This window comes from Zalophus californianus, chromosome 17, assembly GCF_009762305.2.
Source record: "Zalophus californianus isolate mZalCal1 chromosome 17, mZalCal1.pri.v2, whole genome shotgun sequence".
Lineage (NCBI taxonomy): Eukaryota > Metazoa > Chordata > Mammalia > Carnivora > Otariidae > Zalophus > Zalophus californianus.
This window is the reverse complement of record NC_045611.1, coordinates 5043875-5064780: the sequence shown is the minus strand read 5'-3', so window position 1 is coordinate 5064780 and position 20906 is coordinate 5043875. Positions and strand designations below refer to the sequence as shown.

Genomic DNA, 20906 nt, shown 5'->3' with positions numbered 1-20906 from the left:
TCTTCCTCGTGGGCAGAGAGAAGTACCAGGATAGGAAGTTTCCTCCCAAACCATTCAAGAAAGCAAAATCCCTCTCCTGGGCTTAGCAGTAATGTGTCGCGAGACAAGAGGGTTTGCCCTGCCTTCTGTCTCCCCAGTGCCTGAGTCCACATTTCAGAAAACCCGATCGTCCCAGCTATGATCAAGGAGTTATGTGTGGTCAGTCAACTATGCGAGGGAGACAAACATGACACGGGGCCACTGAGACCTAGTTCTCTGCATCAGCAGTCCTTCCTGGAGAATGGGGCAGCTGTGGGATGCTTCAGAGTCTTCTCCGGCAAAGCCACCACTGCGTGGTACAGAAATGAGCACGTGTACGTGTACTTCAAGTGAGAGTGACCATGGGAGCTAGGGATTTACGGAAGACTTCCTGGAGAAGGCTCAGCTGGCATGGGAAGTGGGTCAGAGGTGACTGGAAGCTATACCCAGCTGTGTAAGAACGAGGGGATCCGGGTGACATTCTCTCCAAGTCTTTTACCTTTCCAAGGAGGCTGCTTTTATTATCGGTTGTTTGATTTTTGTTACTGCTGTCACTGCAAAAGCAATACTGTGTATCACAGGAAAGAAATATTCCAAAATACTGATAAGCCAGGGGACTTGTTATCTTAAGAGTCGCTTTTAAGGAAGAAAACTTGGAAACACCTCCATGAGGGGCCATCCAGTCGGGAAGGGCTGAGTGAATGGTGGTGGGTCCAGCCCGTGGGCTCAAATACAGGGCTGAAAACGAACAGACAGGCCTGTGAGCCCAGGGACGGCGGTAATAGGGCCGAACAACTTGCACAGCTGTGCGAACGGTATCACTTGTTTAAAGATGTGTGCATAGGAAGTGTGTGTGTGCGCGCACGCGCACGTGTAATGTGTGGGAAAAGGAAGGAGACAACGGACCACGAACGGTCATTGCCTCTCGGAGGTGGACCGTCCTCACTTTCCACTCTAGAAGCAACCGTATTGTTTCTATTTTCCTTGCGATAACTGGGTATCTCTCCAAGAATAAAAACATGTGTTAATAGTAGCCTTAAGTTTGCCAGAAAATTGAGACTTTGGGAACATCTCATCCCAAACCACACCACCTATCTCTCTAATTGTCTAATTGACTTCCGACGGGGTTAATCAATCTATTTCTCGTTGCAGTCATAAAGTTTTGTTTACTTCAAGAGACGGGAATTGGCCGGTTCCTTTTTAAAAATGTATTTATAAAATTCGTTCAGTTACAAGAGAGTTAAGCCAATGCGTCCTTCCTGTGAGCTATCCTAAGAATGTGTACCTGTCTCCGCTTAGCCATGACTCCACTTTGGTGCTATTATTCGTGACTATATGCCTGTGCTTGACCCTGAAACTTCCCTCGACAACTTGAAGAAATGACCCTGTTTTCCCATCCCTGGATCCCCAGCCCCCAGCACAATATTTAGACTAGATGTTTAATAACTTCCAGTTAAACGGGTGTAAAAACTAATGAAGGAAAAAATTAGAAGAACCATCTCTGGTCCAAAAACAAAAATGTTTCTGTGGAAGGGAAAAGGAGAAAACCATGTATGCAGGAGATGATTAGAACTCTGGTGTGAAGAGCCTATTGTGATACCGTCGGATCATACAATAGCTCTCACACTTTCTTGCAAATAACCAGATAATTGATCACAGCGTTAGTTGCAGTATTAGTCACAACTCCTTGTTGCTACTCGTGGAACATTTAATTTAGATGTCTTAGGGAAAGGAGAAATTTATTAGCTCCTAGAACTCACAAAATATGAGGGGGAGATCCTGCCTTCAAGGATCACTATTAAATGTCTTGAATAAGGTTGAAAGAACTCCCTCTCTACCTCCGGTGGTTCTATGTTGTCTTCTCTCTCAGGCTGACTTTCTCTGTGTGCTTGCAAATGGCCACTACCAGCCCCAGATTTGCGTCCGACCACCTCCAAGTCCAATAGAAAGAGAACTCCTTCTACCTAAGGGTTCTAAAATAAGTATGTCCCGGAATTTTGAGTTTCAGTCCTGGGTGGTCTAACTTGGGTTACATGCTCATCGCCAGATCCTGGGAAGGGGAGACCCTGATCGTCCAGGCCTAAGCCACGTGACCATCCCTCCATCATGGATAGAGTCAACGCTACCTGAAGTCCACCTGGGCTGAGAGTGAGGAAGGGGTGAGGCCCCCCAAAGAATGATGGCATGGGTCCAAGGGGAAGAGGGGGTGGACACTGGGAAAGCAGAACAGCACGTGTCCACTACAGTTGGTGCTTGAAGCTGTCCTGTGGGGTGTGTCCATAGTAACCTGCACTGCGTGTTGGGGCAGGGCGATGCTGGGAGGAATTCACGGCTGTGTTAGATAGCAATCCCACAACCACGCTCAGCCCCCAGTTTGCTTCATGGGGCAAGATGAGCTGTTCTTTAGGGAGAAGCCATGCCCAGGATCATACACTAAATGTTCTAGCAGGACTGATAGGAAAACTGGTCAGATCTTCTAGGTTAACAGTACTGAAATAGGAATACAGACGACCCATTGAACAACAGCGGTTTTTGCTGGGTGGATTATACACAGATTTCTTTCAATAAACACAGCACAACACTATATATATATACATATATATATATATATTCTCTTCCTTATGATTTTCTTTTGTCTATCTTACTTTATTGTGAGAATATGGTATGTAATACATATAACATGCAAAATATGTGTTAATCGATTATTTATGTTATCAGTAAGGCTTCCAGTCAACAGTAGGCTATTAGTAGTGAGCTTTTTGGGGAGTCAAGTTATACATGGATTTTCAACCACATGGGGGTTGGGCGCCCCTAAGCCCCACATTGTTCAAGGGTCAACTGTAAAGAGCCTTAAAATGTTTATACTCTTGGACTGACTTCTTGGAATCTAGCATTCAAAAAATAGTCAAATTATATCGAAAGCTTCTTGAATACAGATGTTCATCGCAGTGTGATTTGAAATTGTCAAAAATTTTTAGAGACTAGAAATAACCTAAAGTCCTAATAAGAGAAGATGATGAAGTAAATTATAAATTATGCATATCATTATATTTTATGCAGCCCTTAAAATGATGTCGGGAATTGATATTGGTCAGTGACATTACATGGGGAAAGTGGCTATTGAGTTTGCCATGATCTCTTCAATATTGGAAAAGCTCATGTAATTTCTTATTTTTAATGATTCAATGCTTCCAAAATCATGTAATGTTTTATTAGAAAAGTAAAAATGTTATACTAGAAATTAGACCTGGCTAGTGGTTTTATTGTCCAGAGACACTCAGGAAAGACTTTGAAAATGGGCCCAATCTACTGGTTTCATATGGTCCAGCTGCAGAATTTATGGCAAGTAGTAAATCCAATCGAACTTGTGGGTGATGGTAAGTAGAAAGTCACTCAAATTAAGCTGATGATTTTCTAGCTTTCACTTGAGAGTAGATGGAACTGAACCAGGCACAACCAGAATCACCTAGAGCTAGATTTGGTGTTAAATTCTGTTTGCACTCAGCAGTTAGACAATCATGTGACCTTCCATCCCAGTGGAGCTCATTTCACAATACATACGTGTATCCAGTCAGCGTAGGTACACCTTAAACATACACAATCTTATATGTCAACTATATTTCAATAAAGCTGGGGACTGGGAAACATTGTGAATAATCCTGTCCAAGGAGTGTCTCAGCATCCCAGCTCCTCTCAAATCTAAGAGTTTAGAGCCTTCCAAACCGTATAACAGAGCTCCTACTCCTTAAGTTAGTAGCTCAGAAGCTCTTAGTTAAGAAACAACCAATTAAAGGTACCCTAGGGAGCCAGACACCCTTTAAAAATACTGGGAAGTTTTAGGGACAGCATAGCATTGAGCTATTAAAATTTACCATGTAAACTCTTGGTTTTAGAAGGAAATTCTAGATCCTCACTGTGTTTTTGTTTTTGGCTCCCCATGGTATTTCTTAATTGTTGGTTGGTATAAGCAATAGCCTTTGAAGCGGTCATACCAGCAGGACGATTTGCAACTGGTAGGACCTTTTATTTGTGTTATTGAAGGTGATTCAACCTGAACTCTGTGAGTGATTAAGAAAACACTCCAAAATGGTTTAAGCAAATAAGGAGAATTAATGCCATAATTAGCTGAAAATGGGAACCATATATGCGCCTTAATACACAGTTGGAAAGATTAAGTACAAAGTCCAGTACCCAATGCCTGGCTAGCAGGTTGTTCAGTAAATGTGAGTTCCCAGAGCTGCCATCTTTGTCCCCATCTCATCATCACACTTAACCTCCACTGTAGACCAGTTTCATGAGGTCACTGTGAAATGACATAAGTGGGTGTGGACGTCAAACATGCATTGTATACCCTAAAGCCTGGAAATGAAACAGTCTGGAATGTCTCAAATGCCCTGTTAAATAAGGACAGAAAACAGATTCCGTCCCCACGACTGTATCCGGTCTATGAATCGTGACAGTCTCGTATTGGAGAGAGTCCAACGACACAGTTATGGAGAACAGGTGCAGGCTCTGTGGGTGTGAGGTGCCTGCCCTGACAGGGGAGGGGGTGGCGTGGCCCCCACGACCCCTGTATCCCAGGTGGCAGCCCAAACCTAAATGCCATCTTGTCTGCCGTGTTTTTGCTTTACAGACTCTGGAAAATCCCAAGTATGAATTGATCATCGAGGCTCAGGACATGGCTGGACTGGATGTCGGGTTAACAGGCACGGCCACAGCAACAATTATGATCGATGATAAAAACGATCACTCACCAAAATTCACCAGGAAAGAGGTAAACGGCCTCTGCCCACCAGCCCGGCTGTTCACAGCCATGATTGTTGATGGGTATTCATTCCATGTACTACAGCCCCTGTTGCTCCCGGTTTGCACATGAAAACCCACCTTGTGGGAGAGGGAGTGTTGTTTTGCTCTTGCGTACTTTTTCATGTTTGTGTCTTTTGTGTGTACGTAAAGCTGAAAAGAGCGTTGTGAGAACAAAAGCACTGAATCTTGTTAAAGTCCATAAGAAAGTAACTTTTAATGCCAAAGTGCCATTTTCCTAGTTTTATCGGTGTTATTTAGCACTGAGTTATGTGAGGCCTGTTGTGCTTTTAGCATAACAATAACTTTTTTTTCCAGCAAGTGCAGATTGAGAGGGCAGACGGAACAGCAGCTAGAAGGTAAAGCAGATTTTCTTGGCAATAACAAGGTGGCCCAGGAGCTTATAAATTACAACCAAGTTAGCTTGTCCAGAAGAGCCATTATTTATTCTGGGCTCTTGTGCTTTTGTGATTATGGATCATGGTGGCTGGTCCCCATTTATTCCAATGGAGCAATGTTTGGGGATGGGCTGAGTACACAAAATTGCATTCCCCAGTTGCTACATTTGCATCCAAACCAGGAAGTTATTTGTACTTTGCATCTGATGGAAATATGATAATGCCGTGGTTTCTTTGGGGGATCGGGGCCTGAGCCAAGGATTTGACACCCCTCTTACTGACCAAGAGCATAGAATCAGTAAAGATAGCCTGTGTCATTGGCTGAGACTTTGCTGTGCATCTGCCACCACCAACGGGGCTCTCCACCTGCGATTCTTTGCCTCGTTTGACTGTGTGAGGTTGGTTTCATTAACCACCCTTTACCAGTAAGGGAGCTTATTTGCAGCTCAAAGAATCTGGGTGACTGGGATGACTGCTCCAAGGTCACGGGCAGAGTCAGTGACAGAAATGGGATGTGAACACGGTTCCCAGGGAGCCATGCAACTAACTGCGGTATTATGCCTCCTTATCTGTGGTTCCTGTTTTCCACCCTCCCTGACATTCAGGGGAAAAAAAGGGCGCATATGTCTGGATTTGCATTTGCCCCACCCCTCTCTCCAGAGTCCCAGGGCTACTCCCGATGGTTCAGGAGAGGTGGGCCCTCTGGCTTCCCAGTGCCCTCTCTATCCCCGCAGCCGTGCGTGCGCGACACATTCAGGGTGGAAATCTCCCCCTCACCCAGGAGGTCTTGGGCACTCAGGATTCCAACCTCCACATGGCAGAGGCCAAAGCAGCTGATATGACTTCATTCTTTTGCTTCCTATAACATGTTCCTATGACTGCTAAAACAGATTGCTCACTATTCCCAAGTTGCCCAAACTGGTATTCCAAAAAACTGGTTCCATGGGTTACATCACTGTAGGGCAGGGGAAGACTTCACGGTCAACTAGATGTGGGGGACCCTGAGTTGAATAGAAAAAAAAGATTTCTTTTACTGCAGCACTCCCAGGTACCTTTAGAATGCTTTGTTTCTCTAAGAGGGGTAGGAATAGTCTGTAGGGTTTTTCAGACTTATTTGGCCCTGGGAATAACGTTTCCTGGGCCACCTCGTCATGTCTCACTGAGCTGGTGTCCCATGTGGCTACTGGTTTACCTACAGAATTTCTATTTCCAATGCTTTTTCCAAAGCTATTTACAAAAAAGTACTAAAGGCATGTTTTCATATTCAATATAGATATATTTGGCCTGGGACTATCTACCTACCTATAATGAAAATAAAAATTACCTAACCCCAATCTAAAAATAAGAAGACCCATCAATGTTGCCAGGTGTCTGAGACTAATTAGTTACCTCAGTGCAGCCCTGAATTTAGCTCCTGTGACTCAGGAAACAAGAAGTATGTGCCTAGTCATGAACTAAATACCATGAGGGAGAGATTTGTGTTGTTGTTGTTAATACCACTGACTCCAAGGAAAAATTTAACGTAGATCTTAAGTAAAGAGTAAGAGACACTGAGTAGTGTCATGGAAAATATAGTCACCTGTGGATGTCAGCAAAAGCACAGAACTTCTCTTCAAATGGACATTTGACAACAAGCTTTAGATTCCCACAGGGCAAAAGTGATGTCTCAACTCATACAGAGATATAAGAAAGAAAATGAGAGGAATGGGTAACTAGCAAGTCCATGAAACTCTCCCTCTTGGGTATCAGATGTCCCAAAGTAGTCCTTGTCCAATGCTGGATAAAGGAAGTCCGCAGATTTCCTTAACATATTCCTGAAAGGCTGATTTCTTTGTTGTTGAAAAGGGATTTATACATTTTGGATGCCAGAATTGCCAGAGGTAGTATAACACAGAGGAGAAGAGATGGGCTCTGGAACCAGAACAGGATTCAGATCCCACCATGGATATGAGCGTGTTAACCCTTTATGTTCTAGTTTCTTCACCCGTTGAATGGGCTGACAATAAAGCCTACCTCACTAGGTTCTTGTGAATATGAAATGAGCCGGTGATGGAAAGCGTTTAGATAGTGCTGGTCACCGACCGTTCTCTAGCGTGTTGGTGATGAGAACAGTGGTAATAAGGAAGGCGTTGGTGAAGACAGTGGTGGGATGAAAGCAGTGACGAAGAAGATGGCGGTGAGCAAGATGGTGGTGGTGAGCAAGATGATGATAGGATGATGATAATGTTTCTAAAAGGTAAAAGGTCAACTGACATTCGTAATCCAAAGGGGCATGTCTTCCCATGTTGAAAGGCTGCTGTTTTCCTCTAACGTGATCTATGAACCCGCTCATTTGAAATCAATGGTTTAGACCCTAGAGTTCAAGGGGAGAAGGAATTTTGAAGGACAGGTGGCAGAATCAGTAAAATACATCACTATGAACAAAAGCAAAACAGGCCAAGAGAAACCTGCTAAGGGGGGAAGGAGAAGTCCTGAGAAGAGCTCAGCCCAGTGCAGTGGTCTCTGGGATGTGGAAGAGGTGGGACAGTAGGCTATACAAGGAGCAGAGAAGAAACATGGCGCGTGTGATCTTGAAGCTGAAATAATGTTTAGAGGGGGAAGTCGAGGTTTAATCATTCCAGAATGGAAATGGTGGTCATTTGGGTTTGAGGATGTCTAGAAAAATTGTCCAAGATGTTGTCTTATATAGGTTTCTATGTATGTTAAGACATTTCTTAGGAAGTTCACAGGAATATATGGTTGTTTTGTTGGTTGGTTTGTTTGAATTCTTTTTGACGTGATCGTCCTTCTGTAGAGATATTAGTTTTCTTATCTGTTTGAAAGAGAAGTTGTGTGCGGCCACAAATTAAGAGCAACTGGAAATAACACTGTGTTAAAGGAGGCAGAGGTATGGTTTCTTTCACATGAGAATGTGTAGGTAGATAGTCCCAGGCCAATGTGCTGACACCAGGACATCACCATGTCCCTGATTCCTCTTATCTTTCTTCTCCACCTTCTCCAAGCCTGCCTCAGAGTACAGTAGGGTCACTGCAGCCCTAGCCATTGTGTCCACATCACAGGAAGAAAGGATCAGGAAATGAGAAGGGCAAAGAAGGGCCTGGCCTCTACGTAAAGGTCATTTGAAGAGCTTCCCCAGAAAGCCACATCTCCTTAGCCTCCCTTATCGGTAAGGGAGCGTGAGAAATAATTCCATCTTGAGTTGGCATGTTGCCGCCCTGACTATACAGGGGTGGTTCCTGAGGAAGGAGATATTTTAAAGGTTATTTTTAAAAGTAAATTCTGAGCACAAAGTCAGCTCATCTGTGTGTTCCATTGTATTTGTTTCCATGGACTATAAGCTTGCTGAGAGGCAAGGCCACATCTCTCTTATTCTTAAGAGGTCACGGTCCGAGTAGGCACTCAATAATTCAGTATTTGCTGAATGCTTCCTGAAGATCATCTTAACATTAGAACTGTGTCACTGGGTAGGATGAGCCATGGACATACTTAAAATTGATACATGAATTCAATTTTTATCTTTTGACTTTTGCGAATATTTGGGTTAGAAGCTTTTGTCTCCCTGTGGACAGTCCTCTTTGAGTTTTCCTAATAGTTTTTACACAAAGATTCTACTAAATGTTAGTTTCAGACATTGAGTTTTTCTTCATTTTTCCAATCAATTAATTTTCAGGTTTTACCTTAATATGGCAATTGGTGATTTAAACTTAATAACTTAGGATTTTTTTTTTAGCTATTTAATGAATTCTAAGGTAAATGTTGCCATGTTTTGAGCTATCACATTACAACATCTGTAATAAAACTGTCATACAACTTAAAAGGTCCTGTCCTCCAGCTGGCAGATGAGAGATGGGTAAACACCGTGGTTTTCATAGAGGGGTGAAGGTAAATGGCATGAAAAGGAAGCCGGCGAGCTGAACCTGAGCCACGGGCAAATGCTCACATTGGGTTATCAAGTGGGTGTGGAGGGTTGGGCTCCAAATCCTAAAAACCGGTGTTGGGTCTTCAAGAAACCTTGATGCCTTGGGAATCTTATTTTTCTTTGGACTATTAGCTGTTACAATAAAATATTTAATAGTTAACTGCCTAATTCACCCTGTAATGCCTTCACTCTTACACGTTTGATGGCAAACTCTGTGGTCTCATCTTTATATAATAACTATGAAATATCACTTCTATAGAAAGAGAACAAAAAGCCTAGTCTTTCCCCTGGTAGGGTTGATAGGAACTTGCTCTGTATGACTGAGATTTTAGAAACATGTTTTTTCACCTTCACGACACATTTCATAGTTGGAAAACATATAAATTTTGAGAAGTGTTAAATTTGAGAAAATATCAAGTTTCTCATTCAAGTGTGTATACATACATACTCACACACACACACACACACACACACACACAATTATATACAATATACACAAATAGTAATTGTACAATTTCAAATGCTTTTGTGTAAATTGATGACCCTTGTTAACCATGTCATCCATGGGGGTCATCTATGCCCTTGTTTTGAGGCATGTTAAGAGTTTTATATTACCTTTATTGATGTTGACATGGCAGGTTAAATTGCAAGAAATTTAAGTCTTTACCAATGTGTTCATCATGATTCACTCCTCTTCATTTATTGGTTTATCAGGCAATCAAGGAGCTATTTTATTTCTTGTTTTAGAAATTTACTTTTTCCTCTTAATGAACAATCTGATGCAGAATGATGTCAGGATAACATCTATTTATTTCATTCCTTAACTTTGCCACTTCTGCTTCACATTCCATTAAGTATTTTTCATAACTTTTTAAAGATATAATTCACATACCATAAAGATCACCCTTTTAAAATGTAAAATCGTTGGCTTTTAGTAGACTCACAAAGTTGTGCAGCCATCACCGCTAATTCCAGAACATTCCATCACTCCAAAGAAACCCCATGCCCATAGCAATCACTCCCCATCCCCATTTCCGCACAACCCCTAGCAACTACTAATCTTCCTTGTATTTCTATGGACTTGCTTATACTGGGCATTTCATATAAATGGAGTCAGGCAGTATGTGGCCTTTTGTGATCCGCTTCTTTCACTTATGTGTTCAAGCTTCCTCCGCCTTGTAGCATGTATCAGAACTTCGTTCCTTTTTATGGCCGAATAATACTCTATTCTATGGATTTACAACATTTTGTTTATCCATTCATCCATCGATGGATATTTGGGCTCTTTCAGTTTTTTTTGGCTGTTGTGAATAATGCTGTTATGAACATTCGTGTATAATCCACTAACTTTTATCTGAATTTTCTCTCGATTCCCTAATAGTCAGAAAGAAAAGGAAGTGACCTACAATATTGCTCCAAATTAGGAGTTCATAATTGCTTACTTATTTTATCAAAACATTCCAAAATGTCTTTCTAAATTGCAATTAATATGGCTAACTCAAGTTTTATGGCCTTTCTTTAAATAAACATGTAACTCTCATACAAAAAAAGTACACAAATATTGAGTGATTCTATGATTCATAAGTCAAACGCAAAACCCAGATCAAGAAACAGAACCTGATCACCAGCTCAGGAACTTCCTAAAATCCCTCTCACTGACCACTGCCTAAATGTATATTGCTTAATTCCACATACTTAGGATTTATTAACATCTAGTTTAATTCCACTGTGGTTGGAGATCATACTGATAATGGTTATAGTCCTTTGCTATTTATTGAAACTTGTTTTACAACCCAGAATATGATCAGTTTTGATAAATAGCCCGAGTGCCATGAAAACAATGTGAAATCTATAGTTTTTTAATATTTTTGTTCAAATCCTTTACATATTTTGTCTGTTAATCTTTTCTATCAGTTACTGAAAGAATGGATATGATATCCAATCATTATAGATATATCTATTTCTCCTGTTAGTTGTATCTAATTTTTCTTTGAGTATTTGAAGCTGTGTTATTAAGTGCTTACAAAATTGTCATATCTCCATGATGTTTTGATCTTTTATTATTACAAAATTTACTCTCTACCTCTGGAAATGCTTTTTGCTTTGACATTTACCTCATCTGGTATTAGAATAACTACCGTAGCTCTCTTAAGGTTAGTGTTATCATACTGTATTTTTTCCATCCTTTCTTCTCTCAAGTTCCCTGTAATCTTATGTTAAAGTGCATTTCTTATAGGCAATGTATATTTGGGTTTTTATTTATCAGTTCCAATTTTACTTGGATTATTTTGTCCATTTACATGTAATGCCAAAAACATATATGTGAGTTTAAGTCTACCGATCCTAGTATTTCTTTCCTATCTGAGCACCTTCATATAGTTCTTTTTCTCTCATTTCTGACCTTTCTTAAATAATCCAGTATTTTTATCATTTTATATTCTGCTATAACTTATTTATTATACTTCATTTTCATATTCTCGTACTACTTTCTGAGAAATTGAAATATACATCCTTGACTTACAGAATCTAATATAAATTTGCATTTTTACCACTTCTTGCATTCTTCAAGGACCTTAGAACACCTGAACTCCTTTTGTCCCACTCCTGTCTTTTGAGATCTTGTTGTCATGTTTTAATTCTACGAATATTTCACATTTTACAAAAATATTACTTTATTGAACAAGCATCCATTTATTCACCCTTTGTATTATCACTTATCCCTTCATGTTTCAGTGCTTCCATATGGGTTAATTTTCCTCTGATAAAAGAATTATTTTTTTATTTTAAAAATAGTGCAAGTCTGTTGGGGACAAACTCTCTCATTTATTATTAGCATCTTTTTTACCTGAATTTTTTATGTAATTTTCGCTGGATGCAGAATCTCAGTTGATAATTATTTTTTTAATTTTTTATTGTTATGTTAATCACCATATATTACATGATTTGTTTTGGTGTACTGTTCCATGATTCATTGTTTATTCATAACACCCAGTGCTCCATGCAGAATGTGCCCTCCTCAATACCCATCACCAGGCTAACCCATCCCCCCACCCTCCTCCCCTCCAGAAACCTCAGTTTGTTTTTCAGAGTCCATCATCTCTCCTGGTTCGTCTCCCCCTCTGACTTACTCCCCTTCATTCTTCCTCTCCTGCTATCTTCTTCTTTTACTTTTTTCTTAAAATATGTTGCGTTATTTGTTTCAGAAGTACAGATCTGTGATGCAACAGTCTTACACAATTCACAGAGCTCACCGTAGCACATATCTTCCCCAATGTCCATCACCCAGCCACCCCATCCCTCCCACCCCCGACCACTCCAGCAACCCTCAGTTTGTTCCTGAGATTAAGAATTCCTCATATCAGTGAGGTCATATGATACATGTCTTTCTCTGATTGACTTATTTCACTCAGCATAACACCCTCCAGTTCCATCCACGTCGTTGCAAATGGCAAGATCTCATTCCTTTTGATGGCTGCATAATATTCCATTGTGTATATAGACCACAGCTTCTTTATCCATTCATCTGTCGATGGACATCTTGGCTCTTTCCACAGTTTGGCTATTGTGGACATTGCTGCTATAAACATTGGGGTGCACGTACCCCTTCGGGTCCCTACATTTGTATCTTTGGGGTAAATACCCAGTAGTGCAATTGCTGGATTGAATGGTAGCTCTAATTTCAACTGTTTGAGGAACCTCCATACTGTTTTCCAGAGGGGTTGCACCAGCTTGCATTCCCACCAACAGTGTAGGAGGGTTCCCCTTTCTCCACATCCCCGCCAACATCTGTCGTTCCCTGACTTGTTAATTTTAGCCATTCTGACGGGTGTGAGGTGGTATCTCATTGAGGTTTTGATTTGGATTTCCCTGATGCCGAGCGATGTTGAGCACTTTTTCATGTGCCTGTTGGCCATTTGGATGTCTTCTTTGGAAAAATGTCTGTTCATGTCTTCTGCCCATTTCTTGATTGGATTATTTGTTCTTTGGGTGTTGAGTTTGATAAGTTCTTTATAGATTTTGGATACTAGCCCTTTATCTGATAGGTCATTTGCAAATATGATCTCCCATTCTGTCGGTTGTCTTTTGGTTTGGTGGACTGTTTCTTTTGCTGTGCAAAAGCTTTTTATCTTGATGAAATCCCAATAGTTCATTTTTGCCCTGGCTTCCTGTGCCTTTGGTGATGTTTCTAGGAAGAAGTTGCTGCGGCTGAGGTCGAAGAGGTTGCTACCTGTGTTCTCCTTTAGGATTTGGATGGACTCCTATCTCACATTTAGGTCTTTCAACCATTTGGAGTCTATTTGTGTGTGTGGTGTAAGGAAATGGTCCAGTTTCATTCTTCTGCATGTGGCTGTCCAATTTTCCCAACACCATTTGTTGAAGAGACTGTCTTTTTTCCACTGGACATTCTTTCCTGCTTTGTCAAAGATAAGTTGACCATAGAGTTGAGGGTCCATTTCTGGGCTCTCGATTCTCTTCCATTGATCTATGTGTCTGTTTTTGTGCCAGTACCATACTGTCTTGATGATGACAGCTTTGTAATAGAGCTGGAAGTCCGGAATTGTGATGCCGCCCGCTTTGCTTTTCTTTTTCAATATTCCTCTGGCTATTCGGGGTCTCTTCTGGTTCCATACAAATTTTAGGATTATTTGTTCCATTTCTTTGAAAAAAGTGGATGGTATTTTGATGGGGATTGCATTGAATGTGTAGATTGCTCTAGGTAGCATTGACATCTTCACAATGTTGGTTCTTCCAATCCATGAGCATGGAACGTTTTTCCATTTCTTTGTGTCTTCTTCAATTTCTTTCCTGAGTATTTTATAGTTTTCTGAGTACAGATCCTTTGCCTCTTTGGTTAAATTTATTCCTAGGTATCTAATGGTTTTGGGTGCAATTGTGAATGGGATCGACTCCTTGATTTGTCTCTCTTCTGTCTTGTTGTTGGTGTATAGGAATGCCACTGATTTCTGTGCATTGATTTTATAGCCTGCTACTTTACTGAATTCCTGTATGAGTCCTAGCAGCTTTGGGGTGGAGTCTTTTGGGTTTTCCACATATAGTATCATATCATCTGCAAAGAGTGAGAGTTTGACTTCCTCTTTGCCGATTTGGATGCCTTTGATTTCTTTTTGTTGTCTGATTGCTGTGGCTAGGACTTCTAATACTATGTTGAATAGCAGTGGTGAGAGTGGACATCCCTGCCGCGTTCCTGACCTTAGGGGAAAAGTTCTCAGCTTTTCCCCATTGAGAATGATATTCGCTGTAGGTTTTTCGTAGATGGCTTTTATGATATTGAGGTATGTACCCTCTATCCCTATACTCTGAAGAGTTTTGATCAAGAAAGGATGCTGTACTTTGTCAAATGCTTTTTCTGCATCTATTGAGAGGATCATATGATTCTTGTTCTTTCTTTTGTTAATATATTGTATCACGTTGATTGATTTGCGGATGTTGAACCAGCCTTGCAGCCCAGGGATAAATCCCACTTGGTCGTGGTGAATAATCCTTTTAATGTACTGTTGGATCCTATTGGTTAGTATTTTGGTGAGAATTTTTGCATCCATGCTCATCAAGAATATTGGTCTGTAATTCTCCTTTTTGATGGGATCTTTGTCTGGTTTGGGGATCAAGGTAATGGTGGCCTCATAAAATGAATTTGGAAGTTTTCCTTCCATTTCTATTTTTTGGAACAGTTTCAGGAGAATAGGTATTAATTCTTCTTTAAATGTCTGATAGAATTCCCCTGGGAAGCCATCTGGCCCTGGGCTTTTGTTTCTTGGGAGATTTTTGATGACTGCTTCAATTTCCTTAGTGGTTCTAGGTCTGTTCAGGTTTTCTATTTCTTCCTGGTTCAGTTTTGGTAGTTGATACATCTCTAGGAATGCACCCATTTCTTCCAGGTTATCTAATTTGCTGGCATAGAGTTGCTCGTCATATGTTCTTATAATTGTTTGTATTTCTTTGGTGTTGGTTGTGATCTCTCCTCTTTCATTCATGATTTTGTTGATTTGGGTCATTTCTCTTTTCTTTTTGATCAGTCTGGCCAGGGGTTTATCAATCTTGTTAATTCTTTCAAAGAACCAGCTCCTAGTTTCGTTGATCTGTTCTACTGTTCTTTTGGTTTCTATTTCATTGATTTCTGCTCTGATCTTTATTATTTCTCTTCTCCTGCTGGGTTTAGGCTTTATTTGCTGTTCTTTCTCCAGCTCCTTTAGGTGTAGGGTTAGATTGTGTATTTGAGACCTTTCTTGTTTCTTGAGAAAGGCTTGTATTGCTATATACTTTCCTCTCAGGACTGCCTTTGCTGTATCCCACAGATTTTGGACAGTTGTGTTTTCATTTTCATTGGTTTCCATGAGTTTTTTTAATTCTTCTTTAATTTCCTGGTTGACCCATTCATTCTTTAGTAGGATGCTCTTTAGCCTCCATGTATTTGAGTTCTTTCCAACTTTCCTCTTGTGATTGAGTTCTAGTTTCAAAGCATTGTGGTCTGAAAATATGCAGGGAATGATCCCAATCTTTTGGTACCGGTTGAGACCTGATTCGTGACCTAGGATGTGATCAATTCTGGAGAATGTTCCATGGGCACTAGAGAAGAATGTGTATTCCGTTGCTTTGGGATGGAATGTTCTGAATATGTCTGTGAAGTCCATTTGGTCCAGTGTGTCATTTAAAGTCTTTATTTCCTTGTTGATCTTTTGCTTAGATGATCTGTCCATTTCAGTAAGGGGGGTGTTAAAGTCCCCCACTATTATCGTATTGTTGTCAATGTGTTTCTTTGCTTTTGTTATTAATTGCCTTATATAATTGGCTGCTCCCATGTTCGGGGCATAGATATTTACAATTGTTAGATCTTCTTGTTGGATAGACCCTTTCAGTAGGATATAGTGTCCTTCCTCATCTCTTATTACAGTCTTTGTTTTAAAATCTAGTTTGTCTGCTATAAGGATTGCCACCCCAGCTTTCTTTTGGTGTCCATTAGCATGGTAAATGGTTTTCCACCCCCTCACTTTCAATCTGGGGGTGTCTTTAGGTCTAAAATGAGTCTCTGGCAGACAGCATATGGATGGGTCTTGTTTTTTAATCCAATCTGATAGCCTGTGTCTTTTGATTGGGGCATTGAGCCCATTTACATTCAGGGTAACTATTGAAAGGTATGAATTTAGTGCCATTGTATTGCCTGTAAGGTGACTGTTACTGTATGTTGTCTGTGTTCCTTTCTGATCTTTGCTGCTTTTAGGCTCTCTCTTTGCTTAGAGGACCCCTTTCAATATTTCTTGGAGGGCTGGTTTCGTGTTTGCAAATTCCTTTAGTTTTTGTTTGTTCTGGAAGCTTTTTATCTCTCCTTCTATTTTCAATGACAGCCTAGCTGGATATAGTATTCTTGCCTGCATATTTTTCTCGTTTAGTGCTCTGAAGATATCTTGCCAGTCCTTTCTGGCCTGCCAGGTCTCTGTGGATAGGTCTGTTGCCAATCTAATATTTTTACCATTGTAGGTTACATATCTCTTCTCCCGAGCTGCTTTCAGGATTTTCTCTTTGTCTCTGAGACTCCTAAGTTTTACTATTAGATGTCGGGGTGTTGACCTATTTTTATTGATTTTGAGAGGGGTTCTCTGTGCCTCCTGGATTTTGATGCCTGTTTCCTTCCTCACATTAGGGAAGTTCTCTGCTATTATTTGCTCCAATATACCTTCTGCCCCTCTCTCTCTTTCTTTTTCTTCTGGGATCCCAATTATTCTAATGTTGTTTCGTCTTATCGAATCACTTATCTCTCGAATTCTGCCCTCGTGATCCTGTGGTTGTTTCTCTCTCTTTTTCTCAGCCTCTTTACTTTCCATCATTTGGTCTTCTATATCACTGATTCTCTCTTCTGCCTCATTTATCCTAGCATTTAGTGCCCCATTTTGTATTGCACCTCATCAATAGCCTTTTTGATTTCGACTTGGTTAGATTTTAGTTCTTTTATTTCTCCAGAAAGGGTTTCTCTAATAACTTCCACGCTTTTTTCAAGCCCAGCTAGTATCTTTAAAGTCATGATTCTGAACTCTAGGTCCGACATCGTACTAATGTCCATATTGAGTAGGTCCCTGGCTGACGGTACTACCTCTTGTTCTTTTTGCTGAGGTGATTTTTTTCGTCTTGTCATTTTGTCCAGAGGAGAATAGATGAATGAGAGAACAAAGTGCTAACAGGTTTACAACGTCCCCAGCAAATATACTGTATACAAATCAGAAAAGACCTGAAACCAGGGGAAAAGAAAGGGAAAGAAAGAGAAAAAAAGAAAAAAAAAAGATAAAAACAAAAACAGAACAATACAAAAAAAAGCAGAATGTGATCAAATATGATCAGGCTAGTGCATAGATCAGTGCCACACACTAGATTTTGGGCGTATTTTGGTCTGTTAGAAAAAAGTGCCTCCTAAAATTTTAAAGGAAGAAAGACATATATGTACAAAATAAGGGTTGATACAATGAAGGGATAGAAGATGACTGTAAAGATTAAAATTATAAAAGATTTTATAAAAGGACTTGATAAGATAAGTTGTTTGAAAAAAGAAAGAAGATTTAAAAAAAAAAAGAAAAAAGGGAAAGAATGTGATCAGGCAGGAGACTAGAACAGAACCATACACTAGTGATTTAGGGTATATTTTTATCTGTTAGAAGAAACTGTATCTCAAAATTTTAAAGAGAGAATGACTTATATATATATGCCAAAAATAAGGGTAACTACTATGAAGGGATAAAATATGACTCTAAAAATGAAAAATAAAAAATGTTGTTTTTTTTTTAAAGAGATTGATAAGATGTTGGTTGAAAAAGGGAAAAAGAAAAAGAAAAAAAAACAGTTAACAAAAATTAACTTTGATGAACTAATGAATCATGGTAAAAAAAAGCCATGAATTCTATGTGCAGTATTCCCCTAGCGCTGGAGTTCTCCCGTTCTCCTTGATCGGTAAACTTGGTCTTGGCTTGCTGGCTGTTCATGCTGATCTTCTGGGGGAGGGGCCTGTTGCCGTGGTTCCCAAATGTCTTTGCCGGAGGCTGAATTGCCCCGCCCTTGTCGGTCCGGGCTAAGCGAGCTGCTCGGGTTTGCTCTCAGGTGCTTTTGTTCCCTGCAAGCTCTCGGTACAGCTTTGGAGGACCAGGGTGAAAATGGTGGCCTCCCAATCTCTGCCCAGGGGAGCTGAGAACTCGGGGCCCCGCTCCTCAGTGCGCCCACAGAGAAAAGCAGTCACTCCCGTGTCGCCGGTCTCCGGCCGCACTCCGTGCTCACCCGGCCTGTGACCGAGCGTTTCTATCTCTGGCACCCGACCCGTGTGGAGTCTCCAAACCCAGCAGATCCCTGCGGTGCGCTCCCGCGCCGCTCCTCCCGGGGGAGGAAGGGGAGTCTCCCCGGCTCTGCCACTTGTTGGGTCCCTGCTGGAGGAGCAGTGGCCCGACTGGGCCGCGGATCACAGTTTATGGCCACCCCGAGCTGAGAGCCCGCGCCTCGGCTCCGTCTCTGCAGCCGGCTTCCCGGCTCCGATACCTGGGAGCTCTGCCGCACTCAGGCACCCCCGGTCTCTCTGTGACCCCGAGGGTCCTGAGACCACACTGTCCCGGGAGGATTCCACCCCCCGCTTAGCCACTGCAGCGACGTCCCCCCGCGGAGCCGACTTCTAAAAGGTCCGATTTTGTGCTCCGCGGCTCTAGCACTTGCCAGAAGCGGCCGGCGGAGGCCCCTCCCCCGCCGTCTATCCTCCCGAATATCGCCTCGGATTCACTTCTCCGCACGTCCTACCTTCCAGTGAGTGGTCGCTTCTCTGTTCAGAGAGTTGTTGCTACTCTCCTCTTCGATCTCCTGTTGAGTTCGTAGGTGTTCAGAATGGTTTGATCCCTATTCAGCTGAATTCCTGAGACCAGACGAAATCTAGGTCTCCTACTCCTCCGCCATCTTGCTCTGCCCCCCGGATAATTATTTTTTTACGACACTTTAAAGGTGCTGTCTCATTGACTTCTGACATCAGCTGATGTTTTGAGTCAGCTGTCAGTATTACTTTCTTCTCCATTGACAGAAATGTGGCTCTTGCTTCTGGCTGCTTTTAATAGCATGTCCTTGCCTTACTTTTCAACAGTTTTACCATGGCCTGCTGAGGTATGGTTTAATTTGTTTTTGTCATATTTGTTCCCTAAGCATTTCACTTCATAACATAACTTTTCAACTATTTCTTGACCCATTTTCTCTCCCTTTCCTTAGACTCTAATTGCATATGTATATATATAGAGAGAGAGAGTGAGAGAGAGAGAGAGAGAGAGAGAGAGACTGTCTATGCTTCTGTTGACTTGTTTCCCAGTTCACCAATTCTCTCTTCTGCTTTGTCCAATCTATTATACCCATCTATAAGTTCTTAATTCCACTTTTTGTACTTTAAATATAATTTCCATGAACTTATTTTATAGATTAAAATTCTCTGCTGCAATTTTCCATTTTACCTATTTTTTAAACGTTTTACTCAGAGTTACTTTAAATTCAATGTCTGATAACTCCAGTATCTAGATCACCTCTAGGTCTATTTCTATTTTCAGTATTTTTCACTTCTTTTTTGGTTGTGTGTTATGGTCCCTTGGCCTGCCTATAACTTTGTTTAAATTTAATCATGAATAACACATGTGAAATTTTTTTAAAGGGAATTTGGGACTCTGGCTGATGTTATATTTCTCCAGAAAGGATTTACTTTTACCTCCTGAAACCAAGACGTGTAGAAAAAGATGACTTTAAATAAAGTCTAGGATCAAGTTGATTTATGGTTGAGTTTCAGTCTTTTCAGGGGGCTAATCTACTTCCTGGTTTCCCTTAGTCCTCAGGTGCAGCGTTTCTGGGGTCCTCACCAAAAGTCTGGTATGTTTACGAGGGCTCTTCTACTTCAGAGACCCTGAATTTCAGTTGTCTCCTCAGCCCCCACAAGATGGCCGAAAGCGCTGCCCGACTTCATGGCCTCCTAGCCAGTGCTTCCTGCTCAGACCCTTAGCCTCTTGTCCCACTGCCACTACAATTTAGAAAATACCTTAAGGGTAAAAGTCCAATAGGATATTGGCCTCAGCGAGCTTCCCTCTCTGCACGATCCTGGATTCCCAAGTTCTGGCTGCCTTGGTAGTCCCTGGTAGTGCTTCCAAATAGGTGGGAGTCTTTGTGTTAAATACATACTCTCAAGTTATTCTAATTTTGAGGGTCAGTCTAGAAGTTTGCCCCAATTACCATCAACAAAGAAAAAAAAATCTAGATCAGCTTTTTAATCTGGAGCATCAGGGAAAAGCAATAGAGGTGAATATGGAACTCACTGTGGCACAAAGCAGCCTCATATCATCATTAAAAATATGGATTAAAGAACAATAATGAAACAGTTTGTCAGTGCCCACACCTTCTCTTACTATTGGCTTTAAAATCAACTTGTGTCAGTGAAAAGTTTAAAAAACGTTTGGGTCTCCTCCTTGATATTGGTAACCAAGAAGTGACTCCAACTATAAGAGAATTGAGCTGCATTATTGGTGGCAAGCTTCCCTTTCTGAGCCCCTGAGTCTTGAATTGACATGAATACCTGGAGTTTCTTTAACTCTTGGATCTTCATTTGTTTTTGGTTGTTTGGTGGTTAGGAAATACTTTTTTGTGCCTTCTTTTACCAAAAGTCTATTTAAAGTGAATAGATTTATCCACCCCCCCCCCAGGGGTCCATGCAATATAGTTGAGTGCTTTAAATGAAACTCTCCTCCCCTAAGAGTTTACTTCCCTTA

At 41.1% G+C, this 20906-nt stretch overlaps 1 protein-coding gene across 2 annotated transcripts in view; it reads left to right on the top strand.

Annotated features, from left to right (window-relative positions):
- The window catches only part of CDH13 (cadherin 13), a 1022481-nt gene that overhangs the window by 865963 nt on the left and 135612 nt on the right, over positions 1–20906 (top strand). Inside the window, exon 8 of one of the 2 annotated variants that reach the window (XM_027619213.1) lies at positions 4652–4792. The exons of the other annotated variant lie outside the window; for it this stretch is intronic. Coding sequence (XP_027475014.1) covers positions 4652–4792 — 141 coding nt within the window. The remainder of the gene's footprint in view (positions 1–4651; positions 4793–20906) is intronic. 2 annotated transcript variants of the gene reach the window in all.